At 53.7% G+C, this 14,510-nt stretch overlaps 1 protein-coding gene across 1 annotated transcript in view; it reads left to right on the forward strand.

Annotated features, from left to right (window-relative positions):
* The window catches only part of RGS12 (regulator of G-protein signaling 12), a 95,451-nt gene that overhangs the window by 46,708 nt on the left and 34,233 nt on the right, over positions 1 to 14,510 (forward strand). The window contains 1 exon segment of the mRNA XM_010848109.1: positions 428 to 449. Coding sequence (XP_010846411.1) covers positions 428 to 449 — 22 coding nt within the window.

A 14,510-nucleotide genomic window follows, 5' to 3' on the forward strand; every position in this document is an offset into this window, starting at 1 on the left:
CCCCTGGGTGGGCCTGGGGTGAGAGTGCAGAGCAGGACTGCCATGTGCCCTGGGCCACGCATCACTCTGGATGGACAGAGGGCAGGCCTGCCTCCTGGGCTCGGGTGTGCCTGGCAGACTCAAGCCCGGGCTGGTGAGCCCAACTTCTAAGGCTGCTCCGAGGTGGTTACGAAGCCTGCGGTGTCAGGCGTGCCAGGATCTGTTCTCCAGGGAGGAAGGGGACGGTCGCCCGGCCGCGTCCTGGCCTGTGGGTGGGGCGGGGCTCACCCAGGAAGCAGAGGGCCACGCCCCGGGAGGCGGCCGTGCCCGGGCACCTGCTCCCAGAGCAGGCTCGGCCAGAGGCTGGCTGCGCTCCTCCCACGGACGTGCTGCCTTCTGACCGGTCATGAGGCCCAATTAACTCATGTCTCTCTCTCTTTTCTTTCAGTCCGCAACTGTGTCCGATGGGGGTAAGTCACAATTTCTAATGTCTATTTTTTATAATTTTTGACGAAGTTTCAAGTGTGGGGTGTATTTGCTGTTGACTCACTCTGACGTTGTCTTCTCGGCGTTTCCACCTTTGGGGGGTGGGGGTGGTTCACCGGGGCCTGTTGGGGGGCCGTCACCCCCGGGCCCACCACCGTGTTTGGGAAGCCGTCTGTTGAGGACACGCTGTCGTGACAGTGTCTGGGCTCGTCCCCACGTATCCCGTGGGGGCAAGTAAAGACCTGCCGCCTGCGTGGTGGAGCAGCTTGTAGACCAGCGAGCCAGGCTTCAGAGCGCTCGCTGGATTGGGGCGGTTCTGGGAGTTCGGCGAGACGCTCAGAAGCTGAATTTCCGTTTCTTAGGAAAAGTTCAGTAGATGATTGGAACCTGTGGGACAAAGAGGAAAAAGCTTTCTTTCTGCCTTTAAGTGATTCCGTTCAGGGGATTCTTTTACTGAAAGGAGGTGGCCAGAGACTTCCTGTTTCATTAAGTCATTCCTCTGATGTAACCCTTATCCCTTTGGCTCAGTGAGTTTTAAAAAGCTCTCCAGACTGACTTGGAGGGTTTCTCCCCAAAGTTCCTTGTTCCTTGTAACACTCATAAAAGTCCTTGTGCTCACAGGTTTGTTTCTTTTTATGTGTTTTTAACGACTCTATTCTGTCTATTGAGAGTTGAATCTTACAGTTTGTTAAAATGTAAAAAGTATCAGCATTTTATTTTCATTTATATGTTAACTTTGGGGGCCAAGAAGTGCCAGAGCTGGGGTCAGGGTTACCCTCTTTATTGTGAGCTGAAGAGAAACCAAGTTTTCTGGGCTTCTATTGTCCAACAACTGCTGACTTCAGTCCCGGGCCTTAGAAAGGGTGGCTGGTGGGTGGAAGGCGGGTGGGCACAGAGCCACCAGGAAGCGCCACCAGTCACCCTCTGCCCGTCGGGGTCCGTCCACGTCCAGAGTGGGAAGTACGAGAAACACGCTGACACCCGACACTGAGACCAGATGGGTCCTAAAGGTTGTGTTCGCAGATTTATTTTTCAGCAAAAGGAATTATGTTAACTTGCCTTATGTACACTGATGATCTTGTCATTTAATCACCTTAAGCTAAGAGTGGGAAAAACGTCCTTAATGAAAGGAAATAGGATGTAACCAAACTCAGGGCAGCAGTGAGCGGTTTTACAGTGTTCTGTTCACGTTAGCCTTTCTCCTGTGTGCTCATTTAGGTTTTCTGGTAGAAGGCATTCATTTCTGCAGAAAATTTATTCGTTTGAGAAGTTTATTTAATATGTTCAGTTTAATCATACATGGTAAGCTGTATTCATCTGTTAAATTTTCTTCTGTCAGCAGCAGGCACAGGAACCCCACAGCATTTTATTATAAACTGCATTTTACAGTTTCTGGAAAGCTGAACTTGCCCACTGTGGAAGCCCCAGACTCACGGCCACGTGTCCTCCGTAAGGAAGTGGGGTCCCGGCTGGTGGCAGTGGCACCCGCCTGGGGGGCTCCCCTCCCCGCCGTCATTCTCCCCCTACCCCGGGCCGGTGCCGCTCGGGACGGCCCCGCTCCGTGAGCCCCGCTGTGGAGAGCAGGGCGGGCAAGGCCGCTGTTTCACGAGCCTGCAGGTCCAGGGCCTGCAGACGACAGCCCAGTGTGTGTGTCCTGAGGAGTTTCCCACTTTCATGGTTTCCCACCTTAGTCTCTTTTCTGATCATAGATAAGGAGAAAACGTGATCTTATTTATTTTACACGTTTGTCCTAGGAGGTATGTGTTATTAAACATGTTCTGCCATCTTTACAAGTAAAAGCAGCTGGGCAGAAAGAGGGCCCCACAGACACCGAGTTAAGAGGCGGGGGTCAGGCTCTGGGGTCTCCCCCTCTCACCCGAGCATCCCAGCCCCACCCAGGACCCTTCACTTCCCGATACCTGCTTCCTGGGGTCGCCTTCCCCTGTGTGGTCGGCGGCTGGTGAGAGGATCTAGGTGGGAGCTTGGAATGTGTCTCCACGCAGAGACGTTTCACGTTCGTGCCGAGCAGGAGATTCCGGCTCCGGGGCCTGGCGCTCCAGGAGCACACCGCTGCCGTGGGAAACGCGTCCTGCCCTGACTCAGGAGCCAGCTTCAGGGAGCGGCCTCTTCACAGGCTGGGATGGTTCCCACCTAGTCATCCCGTCTAGTGTGGGTGACTAATAGGTCAACACTAGATGTTTTGTGTTCAGTTCACCTTGTTGGTGAGCTCATTGGGCTTACTTACCTGCTGGACTCACTTCACACTGTATGTTTTCCTGTGTCTGTTCTTGCCATGTAGTTAGCTCCGTGGCTTTATTTTAAGGAGGTTGGACAATGCCGCGTTTGCAGTCTTTGTCAACCTGAAGTGTGTCTTCACTTTCTCCGGAGGAGAGGGACCCAGAGCCCGAGACCACCCTGTATGGAGGGTTGGAGGTCAGTCTCTGTGGAGGGCAAACCAGGAGCTGGGCTGAGTCAAGGAGGCAGAATCTGCCTCAAGATCAGGAAGAACATTCTAGCCCTTGAGCAACATTTAAAAATGCAAGGATCTAAAAAAAAAGAAAAAAAATGCAAGGATCTGCCTTGTGGCAAATCATGCAAACGTGTATTCGCGCTGCCGCCCCCAGCACTGGGACAGGCAGCGCTGGGAGCTGAACGGGCAGAAGCCTGGGGGGAGGGGAGAGCCTTCCCCGTTGGGGGGAGGAGTCTTGCAGCCCCTGGACCTGGGCTTTGGCGCGAGGCAGCCTTGTTGTAGTAGAAGCTCATTCTCCTGTTTTCTTTCCTTCTTTTCCTACTCTGGACTGAGCGGCTTTGCTGGGATGCCCCTCCCACCCTGCTCCCACGTCCTGGAAGGGCCGACTGTCCCTGCCGTCCCGGGACCTACCCCTGGAGGCTGGGCAGTTGGGGGCTTTCGGGAGCTTTCGCGTGGATGTGCCCATCTGCAGGCACGGGTCGGGCTGTGGCCCTGGGGGCATGTCCGCACAGCGCGTCCTCTCCAGCTGCTGCAGACACGCTGGCCTGACCTTTCCGGCCTCCAAGTGCACTGGTCCCAGGGTCTCCCCACCTTTCTCCGTCTCTGCCTCTTGCAGCCTGGCGCCTCCCGCTTCCTTCCCTGGTTCAGCCCACCTCACCGCTGACCTGGGCGCTGCCCACGTGGTGGGCAAGCTTCCTCCCCAGGACTCCCCTGGGTGCGCAGACACACGGGGGCCTCGGGGGTCTCGCACAGCACCGTCCGCTGCCAGTGTCTCCCTGGCCAGGGGCAGCCCCCCCAGAGCACTGTGCTGACCACCCAGCCCTCGCCTGAGGGTCAGCCCAGGCTGCAGCCCCTGTGACACTGCTGACAAGGTCCTGCCGTTTAGTGGTTTGTCCGTGTCACTGTCTGCTCCCTCCACCCAGAGACGGAGCCCTCTGTGCGGTGGCTTCAGGGGTGTCCTTGGCCCCCAGCACAGCAGTCACGCAGGAGTGTCTGCTGAGTGAGTGTGGGGTTCAGGTTTTCCTGTGTGGCAGCCGCAGCCAGGGCCTGGGGGCTCAGTAAGACCCGCACTAGGCTGTTAGGGTGGGGGCCTTCTTAGTAATATCCTCTTAAAAAACCAGGCAGGCTCGGTAGAATCTGTTAAAATGCAACAGCAGATGGGTCCTCTGGACTCATGGGGTGTAGCCCACCCTCTGGTGATGCTCCAGCTTCCAAGGCTGGGGGACCCGAGGCAGCCGGCTTCCACGGGAACACCTGCAGTTTCTTTTGTCTTTCTCCAGAAGCTGTAGTTTACCACCTCTGATTAATGGACAAATAGTTTCAGGGTAGAGTGTGAGCTCCGTGCCATAAATGAATCAGCAGTACTTTGCAACATTCAATTATTGTTCTAACAGAAACTGGCCTTCAGAAATCGGGAAGAATACCCGAGACCAGAGACGTGCGTCCTCCAGCTCTGTTTGTTTGCTGAACGGAGACATTCTTTGAGTTTGTGTGTACCCCCTGCCCTGCCCTCTCCATCTGCCTTTTTCCGACAACGCGCAGCTTTGGTCAAGCAGTAGGGAGTGAAGAAGGGGGCAGGTTAGAAGAGGCCGAGAAGGCCGCCACGCGGGGCTCCATGGCCCCCGGCAGCCGAGGGGCCTGGCCGCCCAGCCCGGGGTGTCGCCCAGCGAGGGGCGCCGGCGTTGGCCCGTGAGCTGGGCCTGGCCTCAGCCAGCGCGGTCCGGGGGCCCAGGACGTGGGGAGGGCCGAGGTCTGCGGGCACCGCGTGCTGGCCCGTCCCTTTGACCTGGTGGCTGAGCGCTGTGCTAGCTGGTTAGGACCGGTGGTGGTTGTGGGCCATATGGCGTGCGGCTGGGTGTATCAGGTTAAGCCGATGATGCTTTCAGTGACCAGGACCCTGTCGTAAACCTGGGCTGTGAGATGCCCTCAGAGAGAAGCAGGCTGTGGGTGAGCTCAGCGCCCTGCATCCTGCTCGCTGCCCGCCCCTGCATGTCACCCTGACTCACCTTTGATACCAGCAGCCTCTTGCTGCGCAAGGCTTTCTTTTTCCCTCTTAAAAATGGTTTTATTTTGCTTTTTTCCAGCTTTACAGGGGTATAATTGATAAAAGACTGTGTGTTTAGGTACATGATGTGATATGCTGATGTCCATACACGTGGCGGCAGAGTGGCTGCACTGAAGCTGATTAACACCCTTGCTGCCGCACGTAGTACCTGCTGTGTGTGACTCGGGCCCACTGAGGCCGACCATCTTCGCAGACAAGTGTACAAAACACCGTGGTTAATTGTAGCCACCACGCCGCAGGTCCTCCCCTCGCAGCAGAAACTCTGATCCCTCGGCCTGCATCTCCCCGTCCCCCGCCCCAGCCCCCGGCAGCCGCCGTCCTGCCCGCTGCTTCAGTGAGCTTGAGTGCTGTGGTTTCCACAGACAGGAGAGCATGCAGTATTTGTCCTGTGTCAGGGTTGTATGTAGCATGTCCTCCAGATTTATCTACGCTGCTTCGCAGGCAGGATTCCCTTCTTTTTAAAGACTGAATAATATTCCTTTAATGGAATTTTGGGATGGAATATTATAACGCCATCACCTCCATCCATTCATCCGTGGACACTGAAGTTGTTTCCGTATCTTGACTGTTGTGAGTAATGTTGCAGTGAACGTGGTGATATAAACAGCTTTTGAGATTCTGTTTCATTTGCGTGAATGCCCAGGAATGAATTTCTGGATCACGTAGTCGTTCTAGTTTTGATTTTTTTGAGGGACTTCCCTACTGTTTTCCACGGCGGCCGCACCCGTGTCCATTCCCACCAGCAGTGTGGGAGGGTTCCCTTTTCTCCACACCCTCCTCAGCGTTTCTGTCTTGTCCGCTTGATAACAGACACGGCTGCCCACCAGTGGGCGTGAGGTGCCGCCTCGTCGTGATTTCGCTTTGCATTTCCTCAGGACTACTGACGTTGAGCGTCTCTTCATGCACGTGTTGGCCATTTGCATGTCTTGTTTGTCAAAGTATATGTTCAACTCAGGTTTTTTGCTCATTTTTAACCTGATTATTTGGGGTTTTGTTATAGAGTTGTATGCATTCCTTGTATATTTTGGATACTAATCTTTCTTCAGATACGTTTGCAAGCCTTCAGAAGGAATCCTGGCCACGCTGCCACTGGGAAGCAGTTCAGACCCTCAGCTTCTTTGCTGTGCCCCCACCCCAGGCCAGCTCCTAAGAGCCTGAGAGTGTTGTGTCCCCTTCTTCTTTGGGGAGGTGTGTCGGCTGTATTCAAAGGCAGTTCTGTTGTAGAGGTTGTTTCCTGTGTCTTTAGTTTGATTTTTCAGACACACCTTGCCTCTTTTTTTTTTTTGCTTTTTAGTCGTTTTGCAACAACCTTGATTCTGTCCTCAGTCTCATCGTCTCTGCGTTTCCCCCTTTCGCTCATAGAACGTGTTTTCCCCTTTCTCTCATTGTTGTTCGGTTGCTAAGTCGTGTCTGACTCTGTTTGTGACCCCTGGACTGCAGCTCACCAGGCTCCCCTGTCCTTCACTATCTCCCAGAGCTTGTTCAAATTCATGTCCATTGAGTCAGTGATGCCATCCACCCATCTCATCCTCTGTAGTCCCCTTCTCCTCCTGCCCTCAGTCTTTCCCAGCTCAGGGTCTTTCCCATGAGTTGGCTCTTCACATCAGTGGCCAAAGGATTGGAGCTTCACCTTCAGCATCAGTCCTTCCAATGAATATTCAGGACTGATGTCCTTTAGGATTGGCTTGATTGGTCTCCTTGCAGTCCAAGGGACTCTCTAGACTCTTCTCCAACACCACAGTTCAAAAGCATCAATTCTTTGGTGCTCAGCCTTCTTTATGGTCCAACTCTCATATCCATACATGACTATGGGAAAAACCATAGCTTTGACTAGACAGAACTTTGTTGACAAAAAATGATGTCTCTGCTTTTTAATGTGCTGTCTTTTTAATACACTTTCCTCCCTTCTATTAGCATGAAGTGATGGGACTGGATGCCATGATGTTAGTTTTTTAAATGTTATGTTTTAAGCCATTTTTTCCACTCTCCTCTTTCACCCTCTTCAAGAGGCTCTTTAGTTCCTCTTTCTGCCATTAAAGTGATATAATCTGCATATCTGAGGTTATTGATAGTTCTCCCAGAAATCTTGATTCCAGCTTGTGATTCATCCAGCCTGGCATTTTGCATGATGTACTTGGCATAGAAGTTAAATAAACAGGGTGACAATATACAGCCTTGTCATACTTCTTTGCCAATTTTGAGCCAGTCCACTGATCCATGTTCTGTTCTAACTGTTGCTTCTTGACCCATATATAGGTTTCTCAGGAGACAGGTAAGGTGGTCTGGTATTCCTTGTCTCTTTAAAAACTTCTAAAGTTCTTTAGGCTATGTTTTCTTCCAGACCAGACTTTGTGTTTGCTTTTTGCATATTATATACCGTCCTTTATCTTGTCAGCTCACCCATCCATCCATCCATCCACCCATCCATCCACTTACTCATCTATCAATCCATCCACTTACCCATCCATCCATTCACCCATCCACCCACTTATTCATCCCTCCATCCACCGTTCATCCACTTACCCATATATCCCTCCATCCCTCCATCCATGCGCCAGCCCGCCCGTCACCTGTCTGTCAGCCCGTCCTCCCATCTGTGGGTGTGTGCAGGCCCCACAGCCCATCACTGTGCTTTCTGCCACAGACATTCTTGAGCCCAGAGAGACCACAGCGCTGGGCTCCTGTCATTCCTGCCTCAGCCAACCCCTCAGCACCAGCTGGGCTCTACGCACGAGGGTGTGTCCTTGACTTTCCCCCTTGTCCCTGTTCTCCTGCCGTGGTTGGAATGCTTAGAGTTTGGTTGGTGCACCTTGCTTCCCAGGACACCTGCCAGGGGCTCGGGGGTGGGTCAGACGCAGAGCCTGTCAGAACCTTCTTATGCTTTACCTTTTCTTGGCGTTTCCCTCCTTTCCTCTTTTTCTTGTTTGAAGCTAATGGCCTCAGACCATGCCCTCTGTTTTGGTTGTTTTGCTAGATCGGTGGCTGATCTGCAGTCCCTCCGTTCCAGCCCGCCGGTGCTGGCCGCCGGGAAGCAGTCTGGCTCTTCTTCAGGTGCCCACACTCCCCCGGGGCTGCTGGCTGCTTGTTTGCTTGGTCTTGTCTTGAAATGACGTTCAGTAGGAAGCGGAAGAGGACAGTGGGTGGTCAAGAGCGGCGCTCCCGGTCCTCCTGACCTCCCGCTCCTCCAGGAGCCGTGCGGTGAGTGTCCTGGGCGGGCAGAGCGCTTGGAGGGCCTAGCTCCTCCCCACGCCTGGCCGGGGCTGCACCCAGCTCAGGGGCCTGGCTGCCTGGCCCCATCTGCCAGGGTTCTGCCTGCTCCATGACCTGCTGGACACCCACCCAGGGAACCCTGCTGAGCAGAATCTGGGTCAGATCCGACCGGGAGTCCCCGTTCCCTGCCTCCAGGCTGGGGGTGCTTCCCGCCACCCGCCCAAGTCCAGCCCCAGCCCTCCACCCGCTTTCCCTGCGCCTTACGTTCACGGCAAACTGTGATTTCCAGAAGGGGCTCGTTACTTCAGGTGCTGGCTAGAGGGTCCTTCCTGTAACACCTTCCCATGTGAGACGCTGCGTCAATGCACAGAGGTGCCCTGGTGCCTTGGGCGTTTGCTGGAAAGGGCCGACTCCCCCGCAGCTCCTTGGTGGGCGCCTGCCCCCAGCCCAGTGACATGCGTGCAGCAGGACCACAGCTGAAGGGAAGCTCACGGGCTGGAGCCTCTGTCTGTGTCTCGTCTTCACTCACGACATCTCCTCCCCTGCCTGGTGGGTGGCGGGCAGCAGCGAGCCCTGTGGCCAGGCTGCTTCCTGGCCTCTTCTGGCGGGCCTGGCAGCGAGGCCTGCATGCCTGTTAATAGCCGAGGGAGTTAAACTGCCCCCTTCTTCAGAATGTCAGGTACTACAGCCTCTCTTGTTTGTGCAAATGAATTTGCATTCTCGAGCATTACAAAAGAGAAAGACTGATGTAAAGGCTCCAGGGTAGTGCCACGGTAGGATTTGTGCAGGGTAGTGCCACGGTAGGATTTGTGTAGAATTCTGGTTGTAAAGGTTCCAGGGTAGTGCCACGGTAGGATTTGTGTAGAATTCTGGTTGTAAAGGTTCCAGGGTAGTGTCATGGTAGGATTTGCGTAGAATTCTGGTTGTAAAGGTTCCAGGGTAGTGCCATGGTAGGATTTGTGTAGAATTCTGGTTGTAAAGGCTCCAGGGTAGTGCCATGGTAGGATTTGCGTAGAATTCTGGTTGTAAAGGTTCCAGGGTAGTGCCATGGTAGGATTTGCGTAGAATTCTGGTGAACTCATATTTTCCTCGTCAGAAAAATAGTGCAGCCTAATTGCTCATTTTCAAAAATGTTTGCTAAATAGTAGAGATGGAATGGTAATTTGTAATTTGCTGTGTGAGAGGGGTTGTTTAGAGCAGACGTCTTTATTTTGGTTTAATATGTCACATTCCTTATGGTTTGCTTTGAACCTAAAAATTATACCCAGAGTAACATAGTGTATTTATAGGGTTTGAAGTACTAAGTATTTTGTAAATATGAGTCAGACTTAGATTTTCGCTTTTAGAAGCATAGAATCTTGATTTCTGCCAAGATTCTTTGCGATGTGCTTCTTTCCAGTTCTGCTAGAGAGTTTTTATTAGTAATTATTTATACTGTTTCCAGCAAACAGAAGTTCAGAAGTCATAAACCAGTGACCTCATACCTTCGCCCCAGAAGCCCTGCTGGCTGACACTCGGGTGTGTTTGCCTGAGGCCTTTCTTGCACGATGCTGCAGTCACCGTGGAGATGGTCCGCTCTGTGTCCCTCCTGTCCACTCCCCGTCCTTCCTCAGAGGCCCTGCCTGGACCCGGGTGTGTGTCCTTCCGCTGCAAGGGATGGTCCGTTCAATTGCCAAGGGGCGGCGTCTCCTAGGGAGCCGTGGCTTGAAGAGCAGTGTGAGGATGGCTTAGCGGCCGCGTGTCCCATCGGGAGCGGTCACCCTGCAGCCCTCCCCCCGCACGCAGCCTGAGCTCCCCCCTCACACGAGTGTTCACTCAGGGTTTGTGTCCTTTCGGGGTACGTGTTCCACTTCAATGAAGAGTTTACTAAAATAATTAATATTGGTTTAAATGCTTGAAGGTCTCTACCCAAGAACCTTCAACGTGGTCTGACATTTTTATCAGGAGAATACGTGTGGAGTCGTTGAGAGAAAGTATCACACAGATTGGGTTGAAAATCTGATTTGCCCAAGTCATTGAGGGGAAGAGATCTAAAAGCTGACCCTGAGGTTGGGGAGGACTCGGTGGCTTGTCTCCAGGGCTCGCTGGGCGCTTTTGTGGTTGTGAGGAGAGAGTGGATGCCTCTGGGTCTGCCTCCTCTACTTGTAAGGTTTTCCCTTTTGCTGACCTTCAGCAGCTTAATTATGGAGAGTCTTGGGTGGGTCTTGTGTGCCTGCCACTTGGGGTGCATTGAGGGTCAGAGATTGTTCGTTCTTCTCCAGCTCTGGGGGCTTGGGCTTTTCCTGCAGGCCACTGGGGCTTGCTCAGTTTCAGCCTTTTTTCTTCTCCATGTGCTTCATGTCTCATAGTTTCTTTTGCTCTGGGTTCGCTGATCTCTTCTTCAGTGTTTAACATGCCATTGGTTCCCTCCTGGGGACTCTTGCTTCAGAGGTTGGTTTTCTATTTCCAGCAGTCCTTCTCTGAGCTTGTGTAACCCTTCACTTCCCTCCTCATAAGTTCATGCTTTCCTTTAAACTCTTGAGCACGTTTACAGCATCTCAGAGTGTCTTCAAGTCTGTATCTGCAGACTCATCCTTGCTGTCCTTCATGGGTCCATTCTACTGACTGATTTTCCCCCTGGGTGTGGCTCTCATTTCTGCATCTTTCCTTGGCTAGTGATTTTCCAGTGGGTGTTCGATTTTGTTATCCTCCTTTGAAGAGTGTGGGGGTTTGATTTAGCTGGCTGTCAGGCTACTTGGGGATTGGCTTTATCCCTTTGAGCCTTGTTTTTAGGCTTTTTAAAAGGACAGATCTAAAGTAGCTTTCACTCTAAGCTTAGCCCCACTACTTACGGCTGACACATGTGGAGTCTCCTTCGAAGGCCAGGTATTCAGCCAGAGCTACTGGGGACTCAGAAATCTCAAAACCTGGGCGAGTTCTGGGAGCACGGAGTCTGCAGCTCCCAGCTGTGCCGTTCCTGGCCTCCCAGGGCTGCATCCTGTGTGCGCACGGCTTAGAATTCAGCAACAGACTCGGGTCTCCCAGATTGCTTTCTCCACTGCTCTTTCCTCCCGGCACCTGCGAATCCTGGCCTGGCCTAACCCTGCTCTCTGGTCTCTTCTGCTGAGTGAAGAGCTGTGATCTCCGTGAGCTCCCCTTCCCTGTGCAGACGTGTGGAAAGTGCCTCCTGGCAGACAGCGGGCAGCTCAGGGCTCGCCATGTTGATTTCCACCAGAAACCAGAGTCCAGACTTTGAAAGCCATCGTTGCGTGTGTCTTGCCTCGTTTTGTAGTGACATGTCACCGGCAGGAGGGGAAGTCCTGTCTCAGTTACTCTGTCTTAGCCAGATACAGACTTCTCATGACAGCCTATAAAATTCAGAGCAAACCTCAGGTCATGACACTTCCCTGCACAAAGAGCTTCAGTGACTTCCCATTACCTGTAGTGTAAGAGTGAGCCTCACCACCCAGAGAACCCAGGCTCATACCCGCAGCCTGTCCTTGGCGTGTCCACCACCCAGCTTGGCACTGAGCACCCCGCGATGATCACACAACCCAGTCCCGGAGCCCCACGAGCTCTGAGCTTCTGCGGACCGGCGCCGGCAAGCCGCAGCATCGCCAAGCCGCAGCGTTGCCCTCCCCGAGGCAGAGCTCAGGCACAGCCCAGGACGACTGCAGGCGATCAGCTCCTGGGAGTGAGGGCAGCCACCCGGCCTGCAGCCCCCTCATTTGTGCTGTTGCTGACTTTCACAATGAGCGCTGAAGTCTCCCAGAATACGGAGGAGTGTCTCTCTAGAGACCCCAGGGGGCCCACGAACTGCCCTTCCTCTGACAGGAGGGAACTGGGGGCCCACCCCCCTCGGGGGATTTCTGGCTTGTCCAGCACCCTGTGGAGAGAGCAGAGGCGTAGTTAGGTGCTGGGTTGGTCTGTGGATGGTGATGCTGAGGTGTGGGGACTCCGGCGATGCCGGGCTGTGGTCACGAGCTCTCAGGACACCTCACACCCTGTCACTCCTGCCTCCTCACTGCAGCCTGGAGCCCTGCTGGCCCAGGAGAGAGCTGGTCCTCTCTCCCATCCCCGTGTGAGGTGCTCAGAGCTTCCAATCAAAGGTTTAAGAGCAGCAAAGCCTGACAGTCCAAACCTGGCGTGGTTTCCTGCTTCCTGCAATCTGCCAACACCAACGACGAGTTCCCGTCAGGAGCCGACAGTGGAGATGTGGCTGAACATGGGGCGGACAGGCCTGGCCGGGCTCCCGGCGTGTGTCCTGCTGGTGGCAGGAGGCTGCGGGGCACGTGGAGCCAGCTCCCCCGCCCCACCCCACTCCAGGCTCCGTCCCCCTCCTCGGGGCAGCGCCAGCCCCTCCTGGACAGGTCAGGGTCTGTGTAGCGACCCCCACCGACCACGGGAGCTCGGGGCACACGCAGGGCGCCCTCACTCGTGACCTGAGTCGCCAGCTTGGCCAGTTTGGATTTATAAAATGTAGGTAACACATCTAGGAAGGAGAGTATCTGACAGCCGGTGATTAAATGTCACACACGGTTACGTTTTACATTCGTCACTTCATGGCAAACAGGAGGAAACGCGCAAGCAGCGACAGACTTTATTTCCTTGGGCTCCAGAATCACTGCAGACGGTGACCGCAGCCGTGAAATTAAAAGACATTGCTGCTTGGAAGAAAAACTGTGACAAACCTGGACAGTGTATTAAAAGGCAGAGACATCACTTTGCCAACAAAGTCTGCATAGTCAAAGCTATGGTTTTTCCAGTGGTCGTGTATGGATGTGAGAGTTGGACTATAAAGAAAGCTGAGCACTGAAGAATTGATGCTTTTGAACTATGGTGCTGGAGAAGACTCTTAAGAGTCCCTTGGACAGCAAGGAGCTCCAACCTGTCCATCCTAAAGGAGATTGGTCCTGAATATTCTTTAGAAGGGCTGATGATGATGCTGAAGCTCCAATACTTTGGCCACCTGATGTGAAGACCTGACTCATTGGAAAAGACCCTGATGCTGGGAAAGATTAAGGCGGGAGGAGAAGGGGATGAGAGGATGAGATGGTTGGATGGCATCACTGACTCAGTGGACGTGAATTTGCGCACACTCCTGGAGATGGACGGCGCTGGGTTCTGGTTTAGCTTGCAGGGCTGTGACGACGGGTGGGTTAAGCAGCGTTCGTGTCTTGCTGGTACCGGCCTGTCCCCTCTTATGAAGTGCCCGAGCAGGGCCTCTGCGCATTTTCCTCATGGACCATCTGCCTTTCCTTACTGGTTTGTGGGCAGTGCTGACACATGTCCTGGGACTGATTCTCACATTGGGCTCGTATGCTCGGGTGAGCTCCCTGCAGCTTGCTGTTCAGTCTCCTCACACTCTTTTGATAACTGTGAGTTTCTCATCACTTTCCTTTTCTTCTGATGCTTTTATATCCTTTAGAGCAGCGGTTGTCCTTCCCAAGACCATGAAGGTGAAACCATGAAGGTTTTATCTTTTATGGTGAAACCTCTGGCCATCTGATTTTTGTATGGTGTGAATTAGGGGACGGGCTTCATTTTCCCTGTGAAGCTGGTGGCCCAGTTCCATCTGTGGCAAAGGCGAGCCTCTCCCCGCCGAGCAGGCGTGGCGTCTGTCGGGCGGCCCCGTCTGTGGTCTGTTCCTGGCCTCTGACCCGCTGGTTGCTCCGTTGTTGGGTCAGCAGCTTGTGTCGTGCTTACGCCGTCTGCCTGCACTCAGAGGTCTGCTTGTGTAGTCTTGAGACGCGTGGCCTTTATTTGCACGTTTTGGAGCCATTAGTGGGTTGCCGGCGGTTTTCCAGACTCACCTTTCTTCTGTCTGGGCTGGTGGAGACACAGGACTTCTGGAACTCGTGTGATGCTTTCGCTGGCAATGGTGGCAAAAGCCACGCTGATATTAGGACAGCTGGGTTTTATGTTTTGTGGCCGTACCTTTGTGATCTTCATTCTGTCTTGTTTTCTAAAAATCTTCAGGTCATTCCCGCAGGAGTAAATGCTATATCTGGCTGGGTGTGTTTGCCTTTTAAAAAGCCATCCCTTTTAGATGAGTTAGCCTCTACCCTATCTAAAACCGGCAGGAAGTGAGCTGACTTCGGGCCCGTGTGTCGCCCTCAGACACGCGGTTGTTCAGAGGAGGGAGGGAGAGTCTTGTAGCGTATAAGGCTTTGTGGGGACTTGTGTGTAAGGTGACCAGTTATCCGAGAGAGGCCAGTGGACAGGCCGTGTCTGCCTCTGCTGATGGCTGGGCTGGTCTGCTGCCCACGGGCGCTGGGGCACTTGCCGAGCTGGGCGGCGGGGCCTGGGAGGACCAGGGGC

The sequence above is a fragment of the Bison bison genome, unplaced genomic scaffold (genome assembly GCF_000754665.1).
Source record: "Bison bison bison isolate TAMUID 2011002044 unplaced genomic scaffold, Bison_UMD1.0 scf7180017849866, whole genome shotgun sequence".
Taxonomy (NCBI): Eukaryota; Metazoa; Chordata; class Mammalia; order Artiodactyla; family Bovidae; genus Bison; species Bison bison.